The sequence below is a fragment of the Arachis ipaensis genome, chromosome B04 (genome assembly GCF_000816755.2).
Source record: "Arachis ipaensis cultivar K30076 chromosome B04, Araip1.1, whole genome shotgun sequence".
Lineage (NCBI taxonomy): Eukaryota > Viridiplantae > Streptophyta > Magnoliopsida > Fabales > Fabaceae > Arachis > Arachis ipaensis.
The window spans coordinates 133,412,392-133,430,605 of NC_029788.2; the positions used below are offsets into that span (position 1 = coordinate 133,412,392).

General features: G+C 33.7%; 2 protein-coding genes and 1 long non-coding RNA gene across 3 annotated transcripts; 2 read left to right on the plus strand and 1 right to left on the minus strand.

Annotated features, from left to right (window-relative positions):
- Positions 937-4,120, plus strand: LOC107635766. Its single transcript, XR_001619295.2, has 2 exons — positions 937-1,751; positions 1,938-4,120. It is a non-coding gene; the product is annotated as an uncharacterized LOC107635766 (long non-coding RNA).
- On the minus strand, positions 4,890-9,639 carry LOC107635765 (casein kinase 1-like protein HD16). The gene is made up of 15 exons (XM_016339334.2): positions 9,489-9,639; positions 9,312-9,385; positions 9,106-9,175; positions 8,962-9,017; positions 8,787-8,858; positions 8,576-8,670; positions 8,430-8,496; positions 8,134-8,263; positions 7,820-8,038; positions 7,568-7,698; positions 6,685-6,859; positions 6,501-6,591; positions 6,084-6,241; positions 5,355-5,543; positions 4,890-5,176 (listed from the first exon to the last, which is right to left on the minus strand). The coding sequence occupies exons 3-15, from the start codon at positions 9,106-9,108 to the stop codon at positions 5,117-5,119; spliced, it is 1,446 nt and encodes a 481-aa protein (XP_016194820.1). The 5' UTR covers positions 9,109-9,175; positions 9,312-9,385; positions 9,489-9,639; the 3' UTR covers positions 4,890-5,116.
- Positions 12,902-15,565, plus strand: LOC107637484 (high mobility group B protein 15-like). Its single transcript, XM_016340896.2, has 6 exons — positions 12,902-13,245; positions 13,763-13,975; positions 14,079-14,157; positions 14,351-14,531; positions 14,610-15,082; positions 15,173-15,565. Exons 2-6 carry the CDS (start codon positions 13,806-13,808, stop codon positions 15,536-15,538), a joined length of 1,269 nt encoding a protein of 422 aa, XP_016196382.1. The 5' UTR covers positions 12,902-13,245; positions 13,763-13,805; the 3' UTR covers positions 15,539-15,565.

The following is an 18,214-nucleotide window of genomic DNA, read 5'->3' on the forward strand; positions in this document are numbered from 1 at the left end:
ACATCTGACTTTTTAAATTTTTAAAAAAAAAATATAAATATAAGGGTGAGATTTGTGATTTATAATTTTTTTTCACAAAACCAACCTACTAATTTGCTTATTCCTTAAAAAAATTTTCAACTTACACAAATCTGAGGCTCAGATTTTTCTATTATCTCAAATTTGACTTTAAGTTTTGTTTCCAAAATTAAAATTGAGCCTCTAATTTGTGAATTTTAATTTTAAAAAAAAATTATCTCTATATTCATAAAAAACACACTATTTTTTCATAATTGAACATAACACATTTTAAACTTTCTTAATTAAAAAAAGTAGCCACGAATATATATATAATAGAAGACAAATTAAACCTCAAAACACCCAATAACACAAAAATATTTTTTAAATTAATATATAGAAATCTCATAAAGGTAAACTAAGTTAAAGAAGAGAAAAATAATTAGGCACACAAAATCAACTACATTTTTCATTTAAAAATTGGGACATCTAAATAACTTTGGTGCTATATATAAAAATGTATCTTTTTTTTCAACCTATATATATTAATGTGCATGTACAAATAAAACAAAAATTTAACACTCAAATCTTCAAAGAATTTTGAATCAGATTTTTTGGTTTCAATAAATTATATTTAGGGTAAAGTACTACGTTTGAGCATATTTCTATTTTGGTCTTTAAGGTTTAACGTCCTATTTAAATCCAAAAAAGTTTTATTTAACTTTAATGTAGTTTTATCGTGAGGTTAAAGTTAAATAATTAACGGAATATCATACATGACAGCAGTATAAGAACAAAGTCGATAATCTAAAGAACAAGTACAAGCTCCAAAAGCACAAAATCAACCATGAATGCATCAATACATTTATTTTTCATTTAAATTATAAGAAGAATGATAAATAAATGTATTGATACATCTACGGTTAATTTTGTGCCAGATTATCGATCTTGTTCTTATATTGCTGTCATATAGGACATTCTGTTAATTATTTAACTTTGATCTCACAATGGGACTACATTGAAACCAAACGAAACTTTTTTTAATTCAAATAGAACACTTTAAACTTTAAGGAACAAAACAAAATACGCAGGAGACCAATTTAATATTTTACCCTTACATTTTTTTTTTTTTGGTGATTGAGGGGGCCTAAGCCCAAAAAAAAGAAAAAGTGGAAAACAAAAGGACAAAATTAAAAGGGGGTGGCAGGGACATTAACATTGGTCATAGCCTTCCCCTGTAAATCATCAAAGTACATCGAAGTGAGTTCTTTAGGCAGAGAGTCTAAGAATCTGAAAGCACATTTCTTCCTTATGGCTTCCTTTGCCAACCAATCAGCCAACCGATTAGCTTTTCTATTGATATGTTTGAAGACTAACTCCCAAGGACTCCTCCTAAGTTTAGCAACCTCTATTACTGCCTCAGTGTAGTGTTCATCATTGTGGATACAATTGTTGATTATGTCCACAATTTCTACTGAATCAACCTCAACCTCTAGTCCCCTCATTCCCAGATCCGTGGCCATGTGTAACCCATGGATTACACTCTAGAGCTCTGTCTCTGCTGGAGAGCAGTCACCTAAACATGCCATGAAGCCTCCAACCCATTCTCTATTGTTGGTCCGTAGTAAGCCTCCACATCCACTTTTCTTACTTTGATGGTGAGTGGATCCATCAGTGTTCAACTTAACCCAACCAGCTGGGGATGGCTGCCAAGTTGATATAGATTTTTTGGATGCTTTGCGCTCTGCGAAGAGGTAAGTCTTTTCAAAGGCTTTCTTGAAATTAGTTATGCTTTCTCTAATGATCTGAATAGCATTAATTGGTCTGTTATAGCTAGGATTGTGCACTTCCATGTTCCTCCACTTCCATAACCACTAGCATCCTACCATAAAAACATCTCTCCATTCAAACTGATTGTTTCTCCCCATTTCTTGTGATAGGTTCAGCTCTATCCACTCTTCTAGAGTTATGGTTAGGAACCTCATAACAGTGCTGAGCTGAATTAACTTACCCCATACTGTAGCAGCTTGTGGACAATCCCTCAAGGCATGGAGGATAGTTTCTTCCAATCGGGGGCACTTGTGGCAAAAGGGCGTTATTCTCATCATTATGGCCTTCCTCTTTGCAGTTAGAAATCTTCCATGGGCCAATTGCCAAGTAAATGTACGGACTCTTTCTGGTCCTTTTCAGCGCCATATTGACTGCAAAACCTTGTTTACTTCTGTGTTATGCCTGGTTAGAATTTTGTATGGTACTATTTTCAAGAAACGGCTCCATGATCTCTGTGTTCCATTCTTCTCTCACATTCACATAATCCTTAACCTTGGCCATTTCTAGCTCCTTTGGATCCTGACTAATAGTTTCATTAATAAGACTTTTTGATTTAGCAATCCAAGAATCCTTCCAGAAGAGAGCCCTCTCCCCATCCACAATAATCCAGCTACAATTGTCTCTCATTAAGGGCTAGATCCTCATCAGGTCCTTCTAGGTTTGAGAGAAATTTCCACTCTTCTCTGTCTTTATCAAGCCCTTTTTGGTGCCTTCATTACTATGTGTAATTACTCTTACCCACAACGCCTTTGACTCTATCATTAGGCGCCAAAGAACCTTCATCATAAAGGCGATATTCATTTCCTACAACTTCTTAAATCCAAGCCCACCTTGCGCCTTTGGTAGACATAGGGTTTTCCACACAACATGATGCATGCGCCTCTGCTATTGGCAACTTCCCCAAATAAATCTCCTCTGCGCTTTCTCTAATTCATTACAGATATCTTTAGGTAAAATTGATTGCTGCATCTCATAATTCGCCAAAGGGTTTAGAACCGCTTTGGCTAGTGTTGTTCTCCCAACTAGGAAGAGGCACTAACTTTTCCACCCTTTTAGCTTTCCTTGAACCCTTAGCAAAACATGTTTGAATTTCTCTTTTCCTTTGCAATGATTAGAGATCATTGCACCAAGGTACTTTCCCAAGCATTGATTTTCTTAGAAATGGCATATGTTTTTTATTTCCCTCCTGACCTCATTCCTCACATTGGCTGAGAAGATCATAGCAGTTTTTTCATTACTAACCTTCAGCCCTGACGCATCACAAAATTTATTAATGATTCTCAAAACAGTAGCAATCTGTTCAGTGTTCGCCTCCACAAAGACAAGGAGGTCATCTGCAAAGAGTGGGTGAGAGATAGCTGATCCTTGTTTCCCCGCTGTTATAGGAATCCACTTTCCTTTAGATACATATTCTTCAATCAACTGTGATAGCTTGTCCATAACGATAACAAACAAATAGGAGGAGATTGGATCTCCCTGTCGGAGACCCCTTGTGAGTACAAATTCTTCAATCTTTTTCCCATTCCAAAGGAGGTTGTAGGACACTGATGTAACACATTCCATCATAATCTCCACCAACTTGTCCGGGAGGTTAAACTCTTGTAGGCATGACTTCAAAAAAGACCACCGAACCTGTCTTAGGCTTTCTCAAAATCAAACTTGATAGCCATGTACCCCTTTTTTCCTTTACACTTTTTCATAATATGGGTTAGCTCCTTCGCAATCAGAATATTGTCTTATATCTTCCTTTCTAGAACAAAACTTGATTGCTGAGGGGCTATTCTATCTGTTAGCGCAGATTTAATTCTTTCCACAATAATCTTAGAGATCCCCTTATAACTTACGTTACATAAGGAGATTGGCCGAAACTGGTATATAAATTCAGGGGTTGGGACCTTCGGGATAAGGGTAATTAAGGTGCTATTGAGGTTCTTGATTAACTCAAGTTCTTTCCAATACATCTCCACCCGGTTGAACACATTCATCTTCACGCAATCCCACTAATCTTTGTAGAAAGCTGCTAGGAATCCATCTGCTCTCGGCGCTTTCAAGGAACCAATATTAAAGTAGGCTCTTTTGATCTCTTCATGGGTGGGCATTGAATCCATGTTCTTCTTTATGTCTTCTTGTAGGGGAGGGTAGGAGTTATGCATAGGGAGTGGTTGTGCAACAGCAACTTCCTCTTTGTACAATCTCTTATAAAACATAACCGCAAAGCTGGCCAAGGTCTCAAGGTCCTCCATCCATTCTCCTTCTCCATTTCTTAGCTTCAAAATTCAGTTCTTTCTTCTTCTTATGATTATTTTTGTATGATTGTTTTTTACCCTTACATTTATTAAAAAGATTAGTTGTTTCCTTGCTTTCAATCAGTCCTTTTTTTAAACGTGTTTTTTTTGGGGGCCTAAGGCTCAAAAGACAGGACACTGAAACAGAAACACAAAAATACAAAGTCGTGTTTGACAGAAGAGATATGAACAGAAACAATATGTCCAGAGACACAGAATTAATGTATTTTATGTTCATCCTGACAGAAAAGACACGGAAACACTAACAAGAGACACAACTTATTTTTCATTTTTTCTTTCATTATTCTTATTAATTTTTCATAATTATATTTTTCAGCTCAAATTTTTTAAATAAAAAAAATTTAAATTTTCATAATTTGTTCTAATTTATCACCAAACAGAATACAATACAAAATTTTATGTCTCTGTCCTTCACTGTCTTGTCCTATCCTGTTCTCAATGCCTTGTCTTGTTCTCAGAAACAAACGCAGCCTAAACGTTCATCACTCTAGCAAACATAACACATCTTCTATCTGCATCCCTCGCCTGAACAAGGAAAGGGGGCGGGGCTGTAAAACAATGGAGGCCTACTGGAAGGCTATGGGCGTGCGTGCTTTGCAAGAGGAGTAAACTCTCTGTTTTGGATTTAAATTCTAGTTATTAACTCATTATGATTGGCTTAAACCCTTCATTCACAAAGAGCGTTATCCGTACAAGCAATTGTATTTTCTTATTAGCCGTCTCTATTATTGGGTCATCAATCTTTCTTGAAAATCATACAAAAATTTTGGTAACACCTACATATACATATTGGAGGAGCATAAAGCTAAGCTGTATAGATTAACATTAAACACATCCCCCACGCAAAGAACTTACAATAGAATGGGAGAGAACAACAACACTATATAACAGCCGAAGATACAGTTTCCTGCTTGCACAACTAAACACAAGCAGAAAATATGATTCTATTCCAAATCAATCAATGCTTTGATCTGTTGAAGATATCAGCATACAGTGCGCCCATAGCACAAACAAGCAAGATAAAGGTTCTTTGACCATTTTTCCTGAACACAAACAGAACCAAAATGAGTCAGTCTCATTATCAATTATGAGTAATACATTGCTTATGCAAACAAACCCGTCAATAGTCTTTTGCATTAGTAAGACCCGATGTCTATGTAAAACTTTTCTGAACTAACAGTGTAACTTAACCTTATGAATTACTCACACGACAAACTATACCTTAACGTGTGTGCTGGGAAATTGAGATGTGCGTAGTGTTTCCTGAGTTTCATCACCTGGCCTGCGCCTTGGAATACTTAATATAAGAGCAGATTGATCCCATGTAGCAGCAGTTGCTGTAATCCTGTAACCATTATCCCATCGTCTGTGGATGCCCTCACTAGGATAGAGAAAATCAAGCTCAACAACCTACATTGATAACATGGATGACAAGAGTTAAGTCTAAACGCACAAAGATAATACAACGTGCAGACAACAGCAGCTCAAAAGCAAGAGTTTTCCGGCAAAATAATTTTTCAATATATTTAGACAGAAAAAGAAGTGCTCATCTACATAAGAGAAAGTGAGCAATAACCATATTAAATCATTTAAACTATAAACACATTTGAACCAAGAATAAGTTATCAGATTTGTAGTTGAAGTCTAACTTGACCAGATAAAAAGAAACCAATGTATGTTTGTTAATAAAGCCAAATCTGGGACTGCATTTTGTAAATAAAGCCAGAACATTACTAATTGTCTGATTCAACTTAACTAACAATACTTGAATCTGGTAAAATTGGGCCAAATTCTTTGGAGGCTTTCAGTATCACTTTGCAACAAAAACCATGAAGTAATAGCACTTAAAAAAAATACCAAAAACATAGTGAACAGAAGCTCTACAACAAATGCTCACATAAAACAGAAGAATCATTAAATCCAAACCATCCAACACTTTTGTCAACAAACCTGATCACTGAATCCAGCATTTCTAGACATAACAACACCCCAGCGACTTCCGGCAGTGGCCATCGAGGTGACATGAAAACCTTCTCTCCACTTCTTGTTTATCCATTTGAAGGGGAAAGAATCACTTACTTTGTATGATTGTTGTGTGTACTGCGTGCCTGTGGACATTAGGCCGTAAGTCATAAAAGATAATTGTATAATTATAATCCTTCTATGATCTATCAATAAAAAAGGTAGAATCCATATATGAACTGAGAGACCAAATTATAGCCAAAAACCTAAATTTAAAATAAGATCTCAGAAATAAAAATCAAGCAATGAAACATTAAATCTTCCATGGTATTTGATAACATGAATAACCTTTGGAGAGAAGTACAAATTCATATTTATCATTTGTTACTTAACAAATAAACAGACCTTTTGACATCACCACAAGAGAGCTTCCATTATTAGCGCCAGCTATTGAAGTAATATAATAGTTCTTTTCCCACTGCTCCATAATCCATTCCTAAATAGAAGCAGAGTCTCATGGATAAACTTCAAAAGTTGAAAATAGAGAATGGAGTTTTAGGCAAATACAACATATAACATACAAATTCACCTTGTGCAAGAAAAATGGTGACAACTTGTAAACTTGAGTTGTAAAACCAGTTCCAGCATCCATAATAAGCGCCCAGAGATTGGAACAAGATGCAACACAACTAATAAGAAGGCCATCTGCAATCCCTCTCTCAACATGCTGTGCTAGTCTTGCATCAGCTACATTATAGTGATACCTAGTACACAACCAATTCAAAGTTCAAAACCTGGTAGTGGTCATGGTCACATCTCTTCTAGGTAATAGCTTAACATTATTGCACAGATGAAGAAAAATAAGGCCTTCATCAACCAAACCACATCAATACACAAAAGGAAAAGGAATATCCAAGCAACGAAAGAATACGTTGAATTTCAGCCAAGAATGCATTGAATTTAATGAACTAAAAAAGAGAACCACTTCCAGTTCAGAAGTGCTCCACAATAAACTACCAAACATATAGGGACACCGTCATTTAGATGTAATTAATACTGAACAATGATATTAAAGAACTGACTTGACATTAAAGGTTCAGGCAATACAATCCAAAAAAAAGACTTCTTTGTTTGGAAAGTCTAATTACACATTAGTGAATTAAGTGCAAGGAATAAATTTAAATTTATTCTACATGGACATTTGATTGCTGATGTTGAAGGTATACATTTTGAATTATTTTCGAATATCTCATTTGATTAACTTAGATATCACATGATGAGTAGTTTGACTAGTTTCCTGAAATAGTGTAGTCAATTTATAGTTTCCTATTATTTATTGGATTTCTCCTATTTGTCTTTTTAATCCCATTGAAGTTAATTAGGTTTATATGCCAACCACAGGACAACTTTGTACGTTGGTAAATAAAAGCCATCATATCAAAAATAAAAGCCAGGTTAAAGGGCAGATCTACCTTTGTTTCATTGGTAGTCTGGCATTGTAAACTGAAATCCATTGTGTAGCAGGAACCCCCAAACGAACCTTCTTTTTGGGTTGTGAATCATCCTCGTCCTCAATATTCAATCTACCCCGCTTTTGCCCAACCTGATTAATTTTGATTGCGGAATAAATGATCATGATGTACACAAAGACCCACCAAAAGAATAAAATATATAGAAGATAGAGCCGAATATAACATCCCCTGAGATTATGCTATCATGAGTACCTTTTGAGCACCTTCAGTGTTAATCGGCCGCAATGCAGGATTTGGACCAAGCATACCATCAAAAAGAGAGATTAGCTTGGAATAGTTTGGTTCTTCATCAAATTTCATGTTCACTACAATCTCAAGAAATTGCCTAAAAGGAGGAGGGCAGAAGCAACAGAGCATCTCTGGAGATGTTCCCATCTTCTTTTTGCAAACAAGGAAGGACTTGTTATCACCCTAACAGAGAAGGCAAAACAAGATTAACATCCTAAGAAAAGAAAGTCAATTGCCACAGCAAAGAGTTGATAAGAATATGTTAAAACAGCATATACCTGATAACCTTGCCATGGTAACCGCCCTTTATGAAGGAAGATGAGTGTATATGCCAGAGATTCAAGATCATCCCTTCTACTAGCAGTTCTTCCCAAGTGAGCATGAACACTTGCATATCGAACAGTCCCTCTAAAGAATTTTTATAGATAATCAAATCATCAAGAAAGTTGATAAACAGATAAGAACTAAAACATTGCATGTGTGTGTATATATTTATTTATGGGTGTATGTGTGTGTGTGGAGAATTTAAAATGAAAAATAAAATTAAGTAGTAAAAGGAGGCAAAAAAGGAAACCTAAACATATCTGGACGTTGATCATATTCAACATGCTGCCCACTGGAGGTGTCTCTCCACTTTGTTGCTGCAACATGTTATATGTAAGAAAATATAAAGGAAAGAGGGTAAATAAGAAATTCCACCCTTGAAATAAAATTGCTAACCTAATCCAAGGTCAACAAGGTACAATTTCTTCTCTTGTGGTGTCCCTGGCTGGCCTAGTAAAAAGTTCTCTGGCTTTACATCTCCATGCACATATCTATGATGAAAAACAACAACAACAACAAAACAAATATAACATATAAAAACTAACTCAATTATAACAAATCACAAAGAGAACCATTGAATGCAAAAAGCATCTGCAAAATATCATACCCTCTTGAATGCATTTTCTCCAGGATTGACAAGGACTCAACAGCTATACATGCAACCATTTCTGCAGGCATCCTACACATACAAGAGACAAGAAGAAAGAAAAAGGGAGGTCAGAGAAATAACAATTACTTATTGCATAAAAGAAGATACAATCATGAAGGTGGATTATACTCACGCCTGGCTTGAAGAGTTCCACACATCCCACAAGCTTGGACCAAGCATGTCCATAACCTGCAATATACATACATATATATAAATTGTCAAATGTTTAAGTTGGCAAAAAGAAAATATGATGATCGTTGTGTAGATTATATCATACCATTACATAATATTCTCCTTGTCTTCCTTTATAGTGTACCTTTGGTATTCCATGACTGCCACCAAGGGTGCTTTCAACAAAACACAAACGACCAAATCTCAGGCAATTTTACTAAAACATAAATCATATAATAATGCAAACCAGCTCACGACATATGTAACATACTAAATAATAATAATAGTATTAACACTAAATAGAGTACCTACTTGTAAACTTGCCACTCATAAGGAGGGCCATAATTACAGCCTTTACTATTCCTATGTTCAAATTTTAGAGCCACCTGAAATGAGAAAGATGTCAAACAAATTGAGCACATACATTTGTTGAAAACTAAAAAAAATCGTTAAGCGAACCCTCGGGTAGGTATATAAAGAGAGGATTACCTCAGTAGCCCCAGGGCCACTAGTACGATCATTACCCCCGGTAACTCGACGGCCAACAAAGACTTGACCAAAGCCACCTTTGCCCAGCTTCCTATCCACCTTGTAGACAGGTGATCCTCCCACTTGAACCTGCCGAATGAAAACATATCAAAACAAAAACAAGCAACAAGTTATCGACCAGTGCAGCATTATTCAATGATGTTCGCCGCCAAGCGGGTCCTGGGCCTCTCCTCGGCCACCGTCGCCGCTGCCGCAGCCGCCCTGGCGACCGCAGCTCGAGTCTTCACGTAGTTGGCCGCCGGAGACGGTGGTTCAGCGATTCTACGGCCTACCTGAGCACGACCACGCCGCGGTCCACTACGAAGCTCCGGCATTCTCCAAACCCATGCAATCGGTTTTCACGGCGCCGATAACCTCGATCGTCATATGCGTCACGAGAGATCAGAGACGAGTTTCATAGCTGAGATTGCAAGTTTACGGAAGGGATATTGAAGAAACGATGATTCTGATGGCTCTGTGTATAATAGGAGAATTAGGGTTAGGGTTTGAAGGGTGAGGAAANAAAATTTTGGAATACAAAAAATGGAATGATATTTTTGTGAAATGAAATGAAATCTTAGAATTATATTTTTTTTCCTGGTGGACCTCACCCACTTTGTTTTTGTTGAAAACAGTCAAAAACTCAAATCTATCCAGACATCCAGATTCCAGTATACTACTGTATTTACTATTTACTAAACTGTAAGTAACGGGATGGCGATGTAAGACTAGCTTTTATTTTTCCCTTATTAAGGGCTATCTCCTCCTTAAATCTTCACAACACAATCATCATTCTTTTCTTATTTCTCTTTTCTTTGGTATAAATAACCATGTTTTACTCTTTTGATTTAACAAATCTTGCCTGTGAATAATTGTAGAGTTAAATTTTATATTTTTACAATACAAATTCTTGATTTCCTCTTTTTAAATAATTATTATTATATATGGATCAAATTTAAACAAATCTATATCGAATTGTTTGATGCTTTTATATTTTTGGAAGATTCTTCATTCAATGATTCAACCATTCTAACATTAGTTCTTTATGTACTAAACATAAATAATTGCTTTCCAACATTAAATAGTGTGGAACACTCCAAACATAGAATGAAAATTATAACTTTGAAAGTTTACTTGTGATCCGATCCGAACAAGTTCACGTTTGATCATATTTAATTTAAATGGCTTTTGGATTAGTTGAATTTCGTGTGTGTTTGTGTGCATTTGTTTTTAAGATTTCAACTCACAGATAACTTCTCAGTTCTCACTGATGAGATTATTAATCTTTATATTGTTTAGGTTTAGTTTGAAATAAATATACTTACGTGAATGATTTTATTAGAAATAAAAATAAAGGTATGCGAGAGATTAAAATGTAATCGAATACATTATAAAACCTTAAAATCAATTGGCTCAAGTAGAAGAATCACCACTAACAACTTGTGCGTACAATGAGAGTTTAATTCTCCAATCAAAATAAGAATAATTTTGATGGATAATGTCATAGGATTAAATAAGATTTTACTATCTAAAATTAGTACCTAATTTTCTTTTCTATAATGAACTAACTCTTTGTTTTGGAAGCAAATAAAAATAGATTTTTTTTAAATTATTTTTTTTAGTTTAATTTTGTATTATTTAATATTTTTTATATTATTTCTTTGTGCTATATAAAAATTATATGTTAAGAGATTACATTTGAAAAAATTATTAAAACTACGTTGTTTTGAAGTGTATGTGTTGAGATTTCATTTCTATTTTAGTTCATCAGTGCTTAACGACAAAAATAACTGGAAGTGATAAAAAAATAAAACAACGAACTATATTATTTTTAGAGGATTAATTAAATTGATTTTATTTTTTAGATACCAATGAACTATTTTTCACAAACTATTTTAAATATTATCTCTGTTTGCCAATTTTAATTCAATAGTTATTTTATTTACCTAATAAGATTATCGCAAATTTAAATCTTGCACATAAATATTTCAATTAAAACTTAAGGGATTTCGCCCGAGGTATATAAATTGGAATTTAGTACATTTTGAATTTTTTAAAAGAAGAGATGAAATAATAGATTTTCATTTTATATCATTAAATCACTATCCTAATTAATTATGTTAGGTATAATATTAAAATTAGTTATTATATATTTATATATAAATATATAATAACTAATTTTAGTAATTAATTTGAGTGCTTACATGATATTTTTGTTATCTTAAATAAATAAATTTTTGCAGTAAGTTTTTTAGCTTTGTACCACTTATCTTTCCCTTAATTAAATTTTAAGTTATGCCTTTGTTTCACGGGATACATACCTAAAGAGAAATATATAACATCAAAGATAAATTGATAGCATCATTAGAAAAAGAGTAAAGCATTGTTTTTTTCCTCAATATTTGTGGTAAATTTTATTTGCGTTCTTAACGTTTAAATCGTCCTATTTATATTTTTAACGTTTGTAAAAGTAATTTAATGTTATCCCGCCATCAATTACACTTCATGAGCGCTTTTTTTATTTTTAAAAATCTCTTCTTAAAGTTAGAATACAAATGTCTGAGATAGAATCGATCATCTATTCCGAAAAATAGTTCATCAAATGTTGAAACTAATTTATACAACATTTACATAATTAACTTTTCTAGTGACATAATTGAATCTAAACATAAATAGTAGGTATAATATTAAAATCGACCACATTCAAGTGAGACCTAATTGAGAATGAATACATCTAAATGAGAATAATTGAAAAATATAATCTGATTTGTTAGTATAATTGGTAGTAGGATAACATTGAATCACTTTTATAAACGTTAAGGAAACAAATAGAACGTTAGGGACACAAATAAGACTTACCCCAAATATTAGGACAAAAATGATACTTTACCCTTAGAAAAATTAAGCCAATGTTGATGCAGATCGCGACTTAGATTTAACTAAGTGACGAGGCATATGTATGTGGATCATTGTATATAAAGATAAAGATGAAAATATAATTAAAATGATAAACGAGAAGTTACAAGTTGGAGCTCACAAAATTTGAACGAATGAAGAAAAGGGAAAATAGAAGAAGATTATGGTGGAGAGAAAAGGATAGGCGAGAAAGGTGGTATGTGATGGACTAATTCCAAATCCAAATTCATAGAAATTATATAAATAAATGATAAATGATTGTTGGCTATAAATATGAAATACTCTGATCCAATGTATCTGATACATATATTTCTCATCTATCGCTTATTTTTATGCTCAACTTTAACTTTTATCCCTTTGTTTCCATTTTGATTAGTTTCACAAATTGGGCCGTTTCAAACGGGAAGTCAACATGACACGTTATTTTTGCTATTTCATTTCACCCTCACATTAATTTTCTATTTATTCTTATTTGTTCTGAATTTACTATTATAGAGGAAGAGCTTTCATAAACATATGATAAATATAAATTCAGACTTTGCTCCTAATTAAGGCCAACAGGAACAAAGCCATAATAATCCCATGAATTTCTAACTTAATGAGGTCAAAATTTCAAGTGGGTATATATAAACTATCTCTACTTAAAGGTTCTTCATCATTCATTCCAACCATCTATAAACAAAAATACAGAGAATAACGGATATTAAAAGACCTAGTTTATAATACTTGGTTTATTTCTTTTTGCCCTATATCATTTCATTCATTTGCATCATAAGATTCCTCAATTCCCAGTTATTCTTTGGTAAGTTTTCATTATATCTTTCACATTTTGACATCTATATATCCATGCCTCTTTCTGTCATTGGGTTTCCTCATTGTCATGTTTGCTTTTGTTTAACTACGTGCGTTATTTTATTTACTCACTCTCTTTTCTTTGTCAACGTTGTTATTTCATGAATACCAAAAACAAGAAAGCAGCATTAACCAAACATGAACTAATAACGTACATAACATCACACTGAGAAGTTTTTATCTGTGATCACCTATATATACTTCGTCCTTTGTCTTAAGAGTGTTATCATATGAATGTCCAACTTCACTTATAGCATATACGTTTTGTAAAATGTGTTCTCTAGCTATATATGTTTTAGCCCCTTCTCTCTTCCTTTTTATAGTACTTTTACCTTGATCGATATTATAGAGTTGTTCATCAGGCCTTAATTGATGGTTGTGGATTTGTTCATCAAGTGTTAATTTGCAGAGTGATTTTGATGTATGCAAGGCTTTGTTGACTTTTGTGATTTAAATGATGATAGCAGTTAGCAGACATATATATGATCTTTGAAGGAGTTGTGTATTCAAATGGCATCAACATCTTGTGTGAGTAACATGCCATTACCCGCCACTACTATGACTTGGAACTCTCACCAAAATCCTGCACCACTTGCAAAGTATGAGGAGGTTACAACGAATCCCAAGCTTTTCATGAGTACTCTAGAGAAGCTCCATGCTGATATGGGAACCAAGTTCATGTAAGAAACATTTCTAATTAGTTTTCATGTATGGCATGATGAAACATATTTGGTGGTTTAATACTCATCATGCATGTCTATTTTATATTTTTATTTGTTGTAGGATACCCATTATTGGAGGAAAAGAACTGGATCTGTTTCACCTCTTCATTGAAGTGACTTCTCGAGGAGGGATTGAGAAGGTACCATTAGCTTTTGGAAAAGTGTAGGGAGACAATGAGAATACTAAATAATGTGAATAATGGAATAAAAAATGAAATTGTTTAGATTCCTCATTGTCTCCCTAGCGAAATTGTTATGTTTTTCGTGGACAATTTGTATTAATTAGGTAGCTTGCAACTTTAATTTCCGAGCGTAGTTTGGTGTGTGTTGCAGATTATCAAAGAGAGAAGATGGAAAGAAGTAACTCAAACTTTCAACTTTCCATCAACAGCTACAAATGCTTCTTTTGTGTTGCGCAAGTACTACTCTTCACTACTTTACCACTATGAACAAATTTACTACTTTAGAGCCGCAACTGGATGGAACCCTACTTTAACTGCTTCTTCTACTGCTGGTGTGTATAGCTATAGCTTGTTTATATATATATGTATATATATAGTACAAAAATAGTAACTTCACTTCAATTTGTCAGATGTTGTGCAAAGAGCACAATTTTCACAGCCTTGTCTTGGCTTCCAACATTCAAGGGTTGATGCTACTGCCGAATCATCTCAAGGATCTGCAGCAGTAGTTGGAGTGATCGATGCAAAATTTGAAAGTGGATATCTGATTACAGTTTCAATAGGTTCAGAGGTGCTGAAAGGTGTACTTTATCAGGATCCACATCCACATCCACATCCACAGGGAGCATTTCAGAGTGTTATGGCCAAGAACACCAACAATAATTGTAATTCTTCATTGGGTGTTGTCCACCGTCGTCGTCGTAGGAAGAAATCAGAGATCAAAAGGAGGGATCCTGCTCATCCAAAACCTAACAGAAGTGGCTACAATTTCTTCTTTGCTGAGCAACATGCAAGACTAAAACCACTACACCAAGCCAAGGACAGAGAGATTAGTAGGATCATTGGTGAACTTTGGAACAAGTTAAAAGATCCCGAAAGATTAGTAAGCTAATTAAGACAACACTTAATAATTATTAGTTTGTCATAAAATATATTAACTAGCAGCTTAACTGACATGTATATGTGTGTTCAGGTATATCAAGAGAAGGCTTTAAAGGATAAAGAGAGGTACAAAGCAGAAATGGAAGATTATCGCCAGAAACGCAACAATAATAATAATGCTGCTATGCTGCCATTGCAACAACAGCTTCCGGAAATGGATGAGAACGAGGAAGGCTCTCTTCAAAGTCAAACTCCTGAAGAGGAGAGCACTTCTGGTGGTAGCGAAAATGAGAATGATATTAACATGGATGCTTCTCTTCCTCTTCCTCCTGTTACTACTACTACACTGCCTCCTCAACCTACATTTTTTAGTTTAGACAAACCATCCATGGAAGGAGATTATAACCTTGGACATCAAAATATCCATGACTCAAAAAATATGTTGACAATGCTTTAGCGCACCGAACACATTTTGTTTTCTACTTTTTCTTTGCAATTGCATTCTATATAGCAACAAATCACCTGCACAATTGTATTATTTCATTATTATAAATATTCAAGTGCAAGTATTTCGCATTATGCTGCACACAAGTAGCGTAGAATCACTAACAAAATTTTGTTCTCATTCGACACTAATTTAAGTGTTTTAATTTTTTACGTTTTCTCAGTGTTCTTCAAATTTTGGAAATTATTCTTTGAGCATATGAATGTTTATAGTAAATTTTTAATATTCTTCATATATCTTTGGCCTCCCTCTATAATTCTGTAACTATGAATTTATTAATGATAGCAAATCATTAATATTGATAAGCCCCACCTCTTGACATTGACATTGATATTGATGTTGTGACACTGTGATTATTAGATTGATAGCAATAGATCAATATTAATATTCAAAACGACATTTTCCTCCTCAAGTTTGATAATAGATTATAATGCTTTTAAAGATACTAAGTAGTGGTGTAAATCATAGCAAAGCGTAAATATATAACAGAATAGATAATATAGATTGAACACATATTAAGCCTAATAATTAAAAGAGTAAACTACAATTTTTACTTAATATATAACAGAATAGATCAATATTAATATTTAAAACGACATTTTCTTCCTCAAGTTTGATAATAGATTTAGATTATAATGCTTTTAAAGATACTAAGTAGTGGTGTAAATCATAACAAAGCGTAAATATATAACAGCATAGATGATAATATAGATTGAACAAATATTAAGCCTAATAATTAAAAAATAACAAAACTAACAATTATTTATTCTAAAACAAACTCTCATAACACCGGTGTAAAATTACAAAGAAATAAAATTAGGTGTTCTTGCTGAGTTTGGCCGGTGTATAGTTCGTCCGTCGATGAATGTCTTTAAACTTCTCGTCGGGATGAGTTATATGTTGGCAGGAAGACAACAAGGGAGTAGGTACCTGCAAAAAGATACTCCAATATTTGAAGTAGGAAAAAATAAATTTCTGATCACTATTAAAGATGAAAGAAGAGGGATTGAGTTGCTTAAAGGAGGACCATGGAGCATTAGAGGGCATCTTCTTAATCTCCAACTGTGGACACAAAGAGAAGCGATTTATGAGATTAAACATGACTACATGATGATATGGGTACAGATACATGGAGTCCCACAACAAGAAATATTGGCAATAGAATGGGAATAGTAGAAGAAGTTGAAAATCCAAGAAAAGATAATGTGATGCAGAGGACCTTTCTGAGGGTTAGAGTTGCAATGAATATACCAAAGCCTCTTCCCACTAGTTTTTGGATGACAAGAAGAAATCAACCAATAATTCTGGTGAAGTTCAAATATAAAAGAATCCAAGATAGCTATTGTCTCAACTATGGTAAAAAATATTGTAAAAATCCAACTGCTATGGCAATATAGAACCTAAAGGAGCCAAGATACATACCTGGACTTGGAGTTGCACAGGTAAGATCATTAGGAACAAGGACTGAAATGGAGGAAGAAGGAAGCAGTTCAAGATGGCAAAGGGCAGAAATAATGGCGTGTGAGTACACAAACAACAAAAGAAAAGTGGAGGAAGTACAAGACTCTGAAGAAAGTAAATAGTAAATGAACGAGGGAGAGGTGCTGCAGTGGAGGGAGTAGGTTCATGGAAAGTGCAGGACGTTATGGGAGATGAAATCCTTATAAAAGAGCAGGTAAGGAATATCCCAAAAATCAGCTGATAAATAAAAAAAGAAGAGAAGAAAATGAAAATAAATTTACCAGAGAGTTAGAATTAGAAAGGATTATGACAAAACTAAAAGAAAAAATAGTAGAATATAAAAGTGAAAAGAATGGAAGTGGGCTAAGCAATTCAAAAGTGAATATAGAAATAGGAGAAACTTGGGCTTTCTTCAATATTCCCCAATAAGCGCAAAAAAAACTTCTCTGGATTAAAAGACAAAGGTGCAGACAAAGGGGTTCAACCAGATCGGATTTTTGGATTTTTTTTGGATTGACCATGGGTTTCTGTTTGGGCCAGATTATTGGTTCAGTTCTTGACAACAAAAAAAATAAACGAAGAGAATTAAAATATAATGATAAAAAATTAAAAATCAAGAGAAACGCCAAAATGACTAGATAAAAAATCGTATAAATATTAAATACTATTTAATATCTGGTTAAGACCTTATAAAGGCGCAAAGTCGTTACATCAGGAAAATTATATAAATAACATGCATCATGGATGCATAAAATAGGTATATTATTGAAGTGCCTTTGTAACTACAAATTCTCTTTTTGGGGTGTACAAGACAGCGGAATTCCGAATCAAGGTGAAAATAGGCTAATATTAGTAATATCCACTGCAAGATAAATATCATTATTAAAACAAGAAAATACTATAATATTTAAGGAAAAAAACAAGTTGGATCAAATGTAAGAATATAAAATTTAAGAAAAAGAATAATTTGATCAAATGTAAGAATATAATAAAGTAAATAAGAAACAGAATTTCGACCCAATATTCAAAGAAAAAGTTAGAGCAGAAAATGATTACTGTTAAGCGAGATAAGATGCTGCCATTGATCAGAATATATATACTCTTCAGATAATAACTTAATAAAATAAGGTCTACTAAAATAACTAAATACTAAAATAAAATACAGTG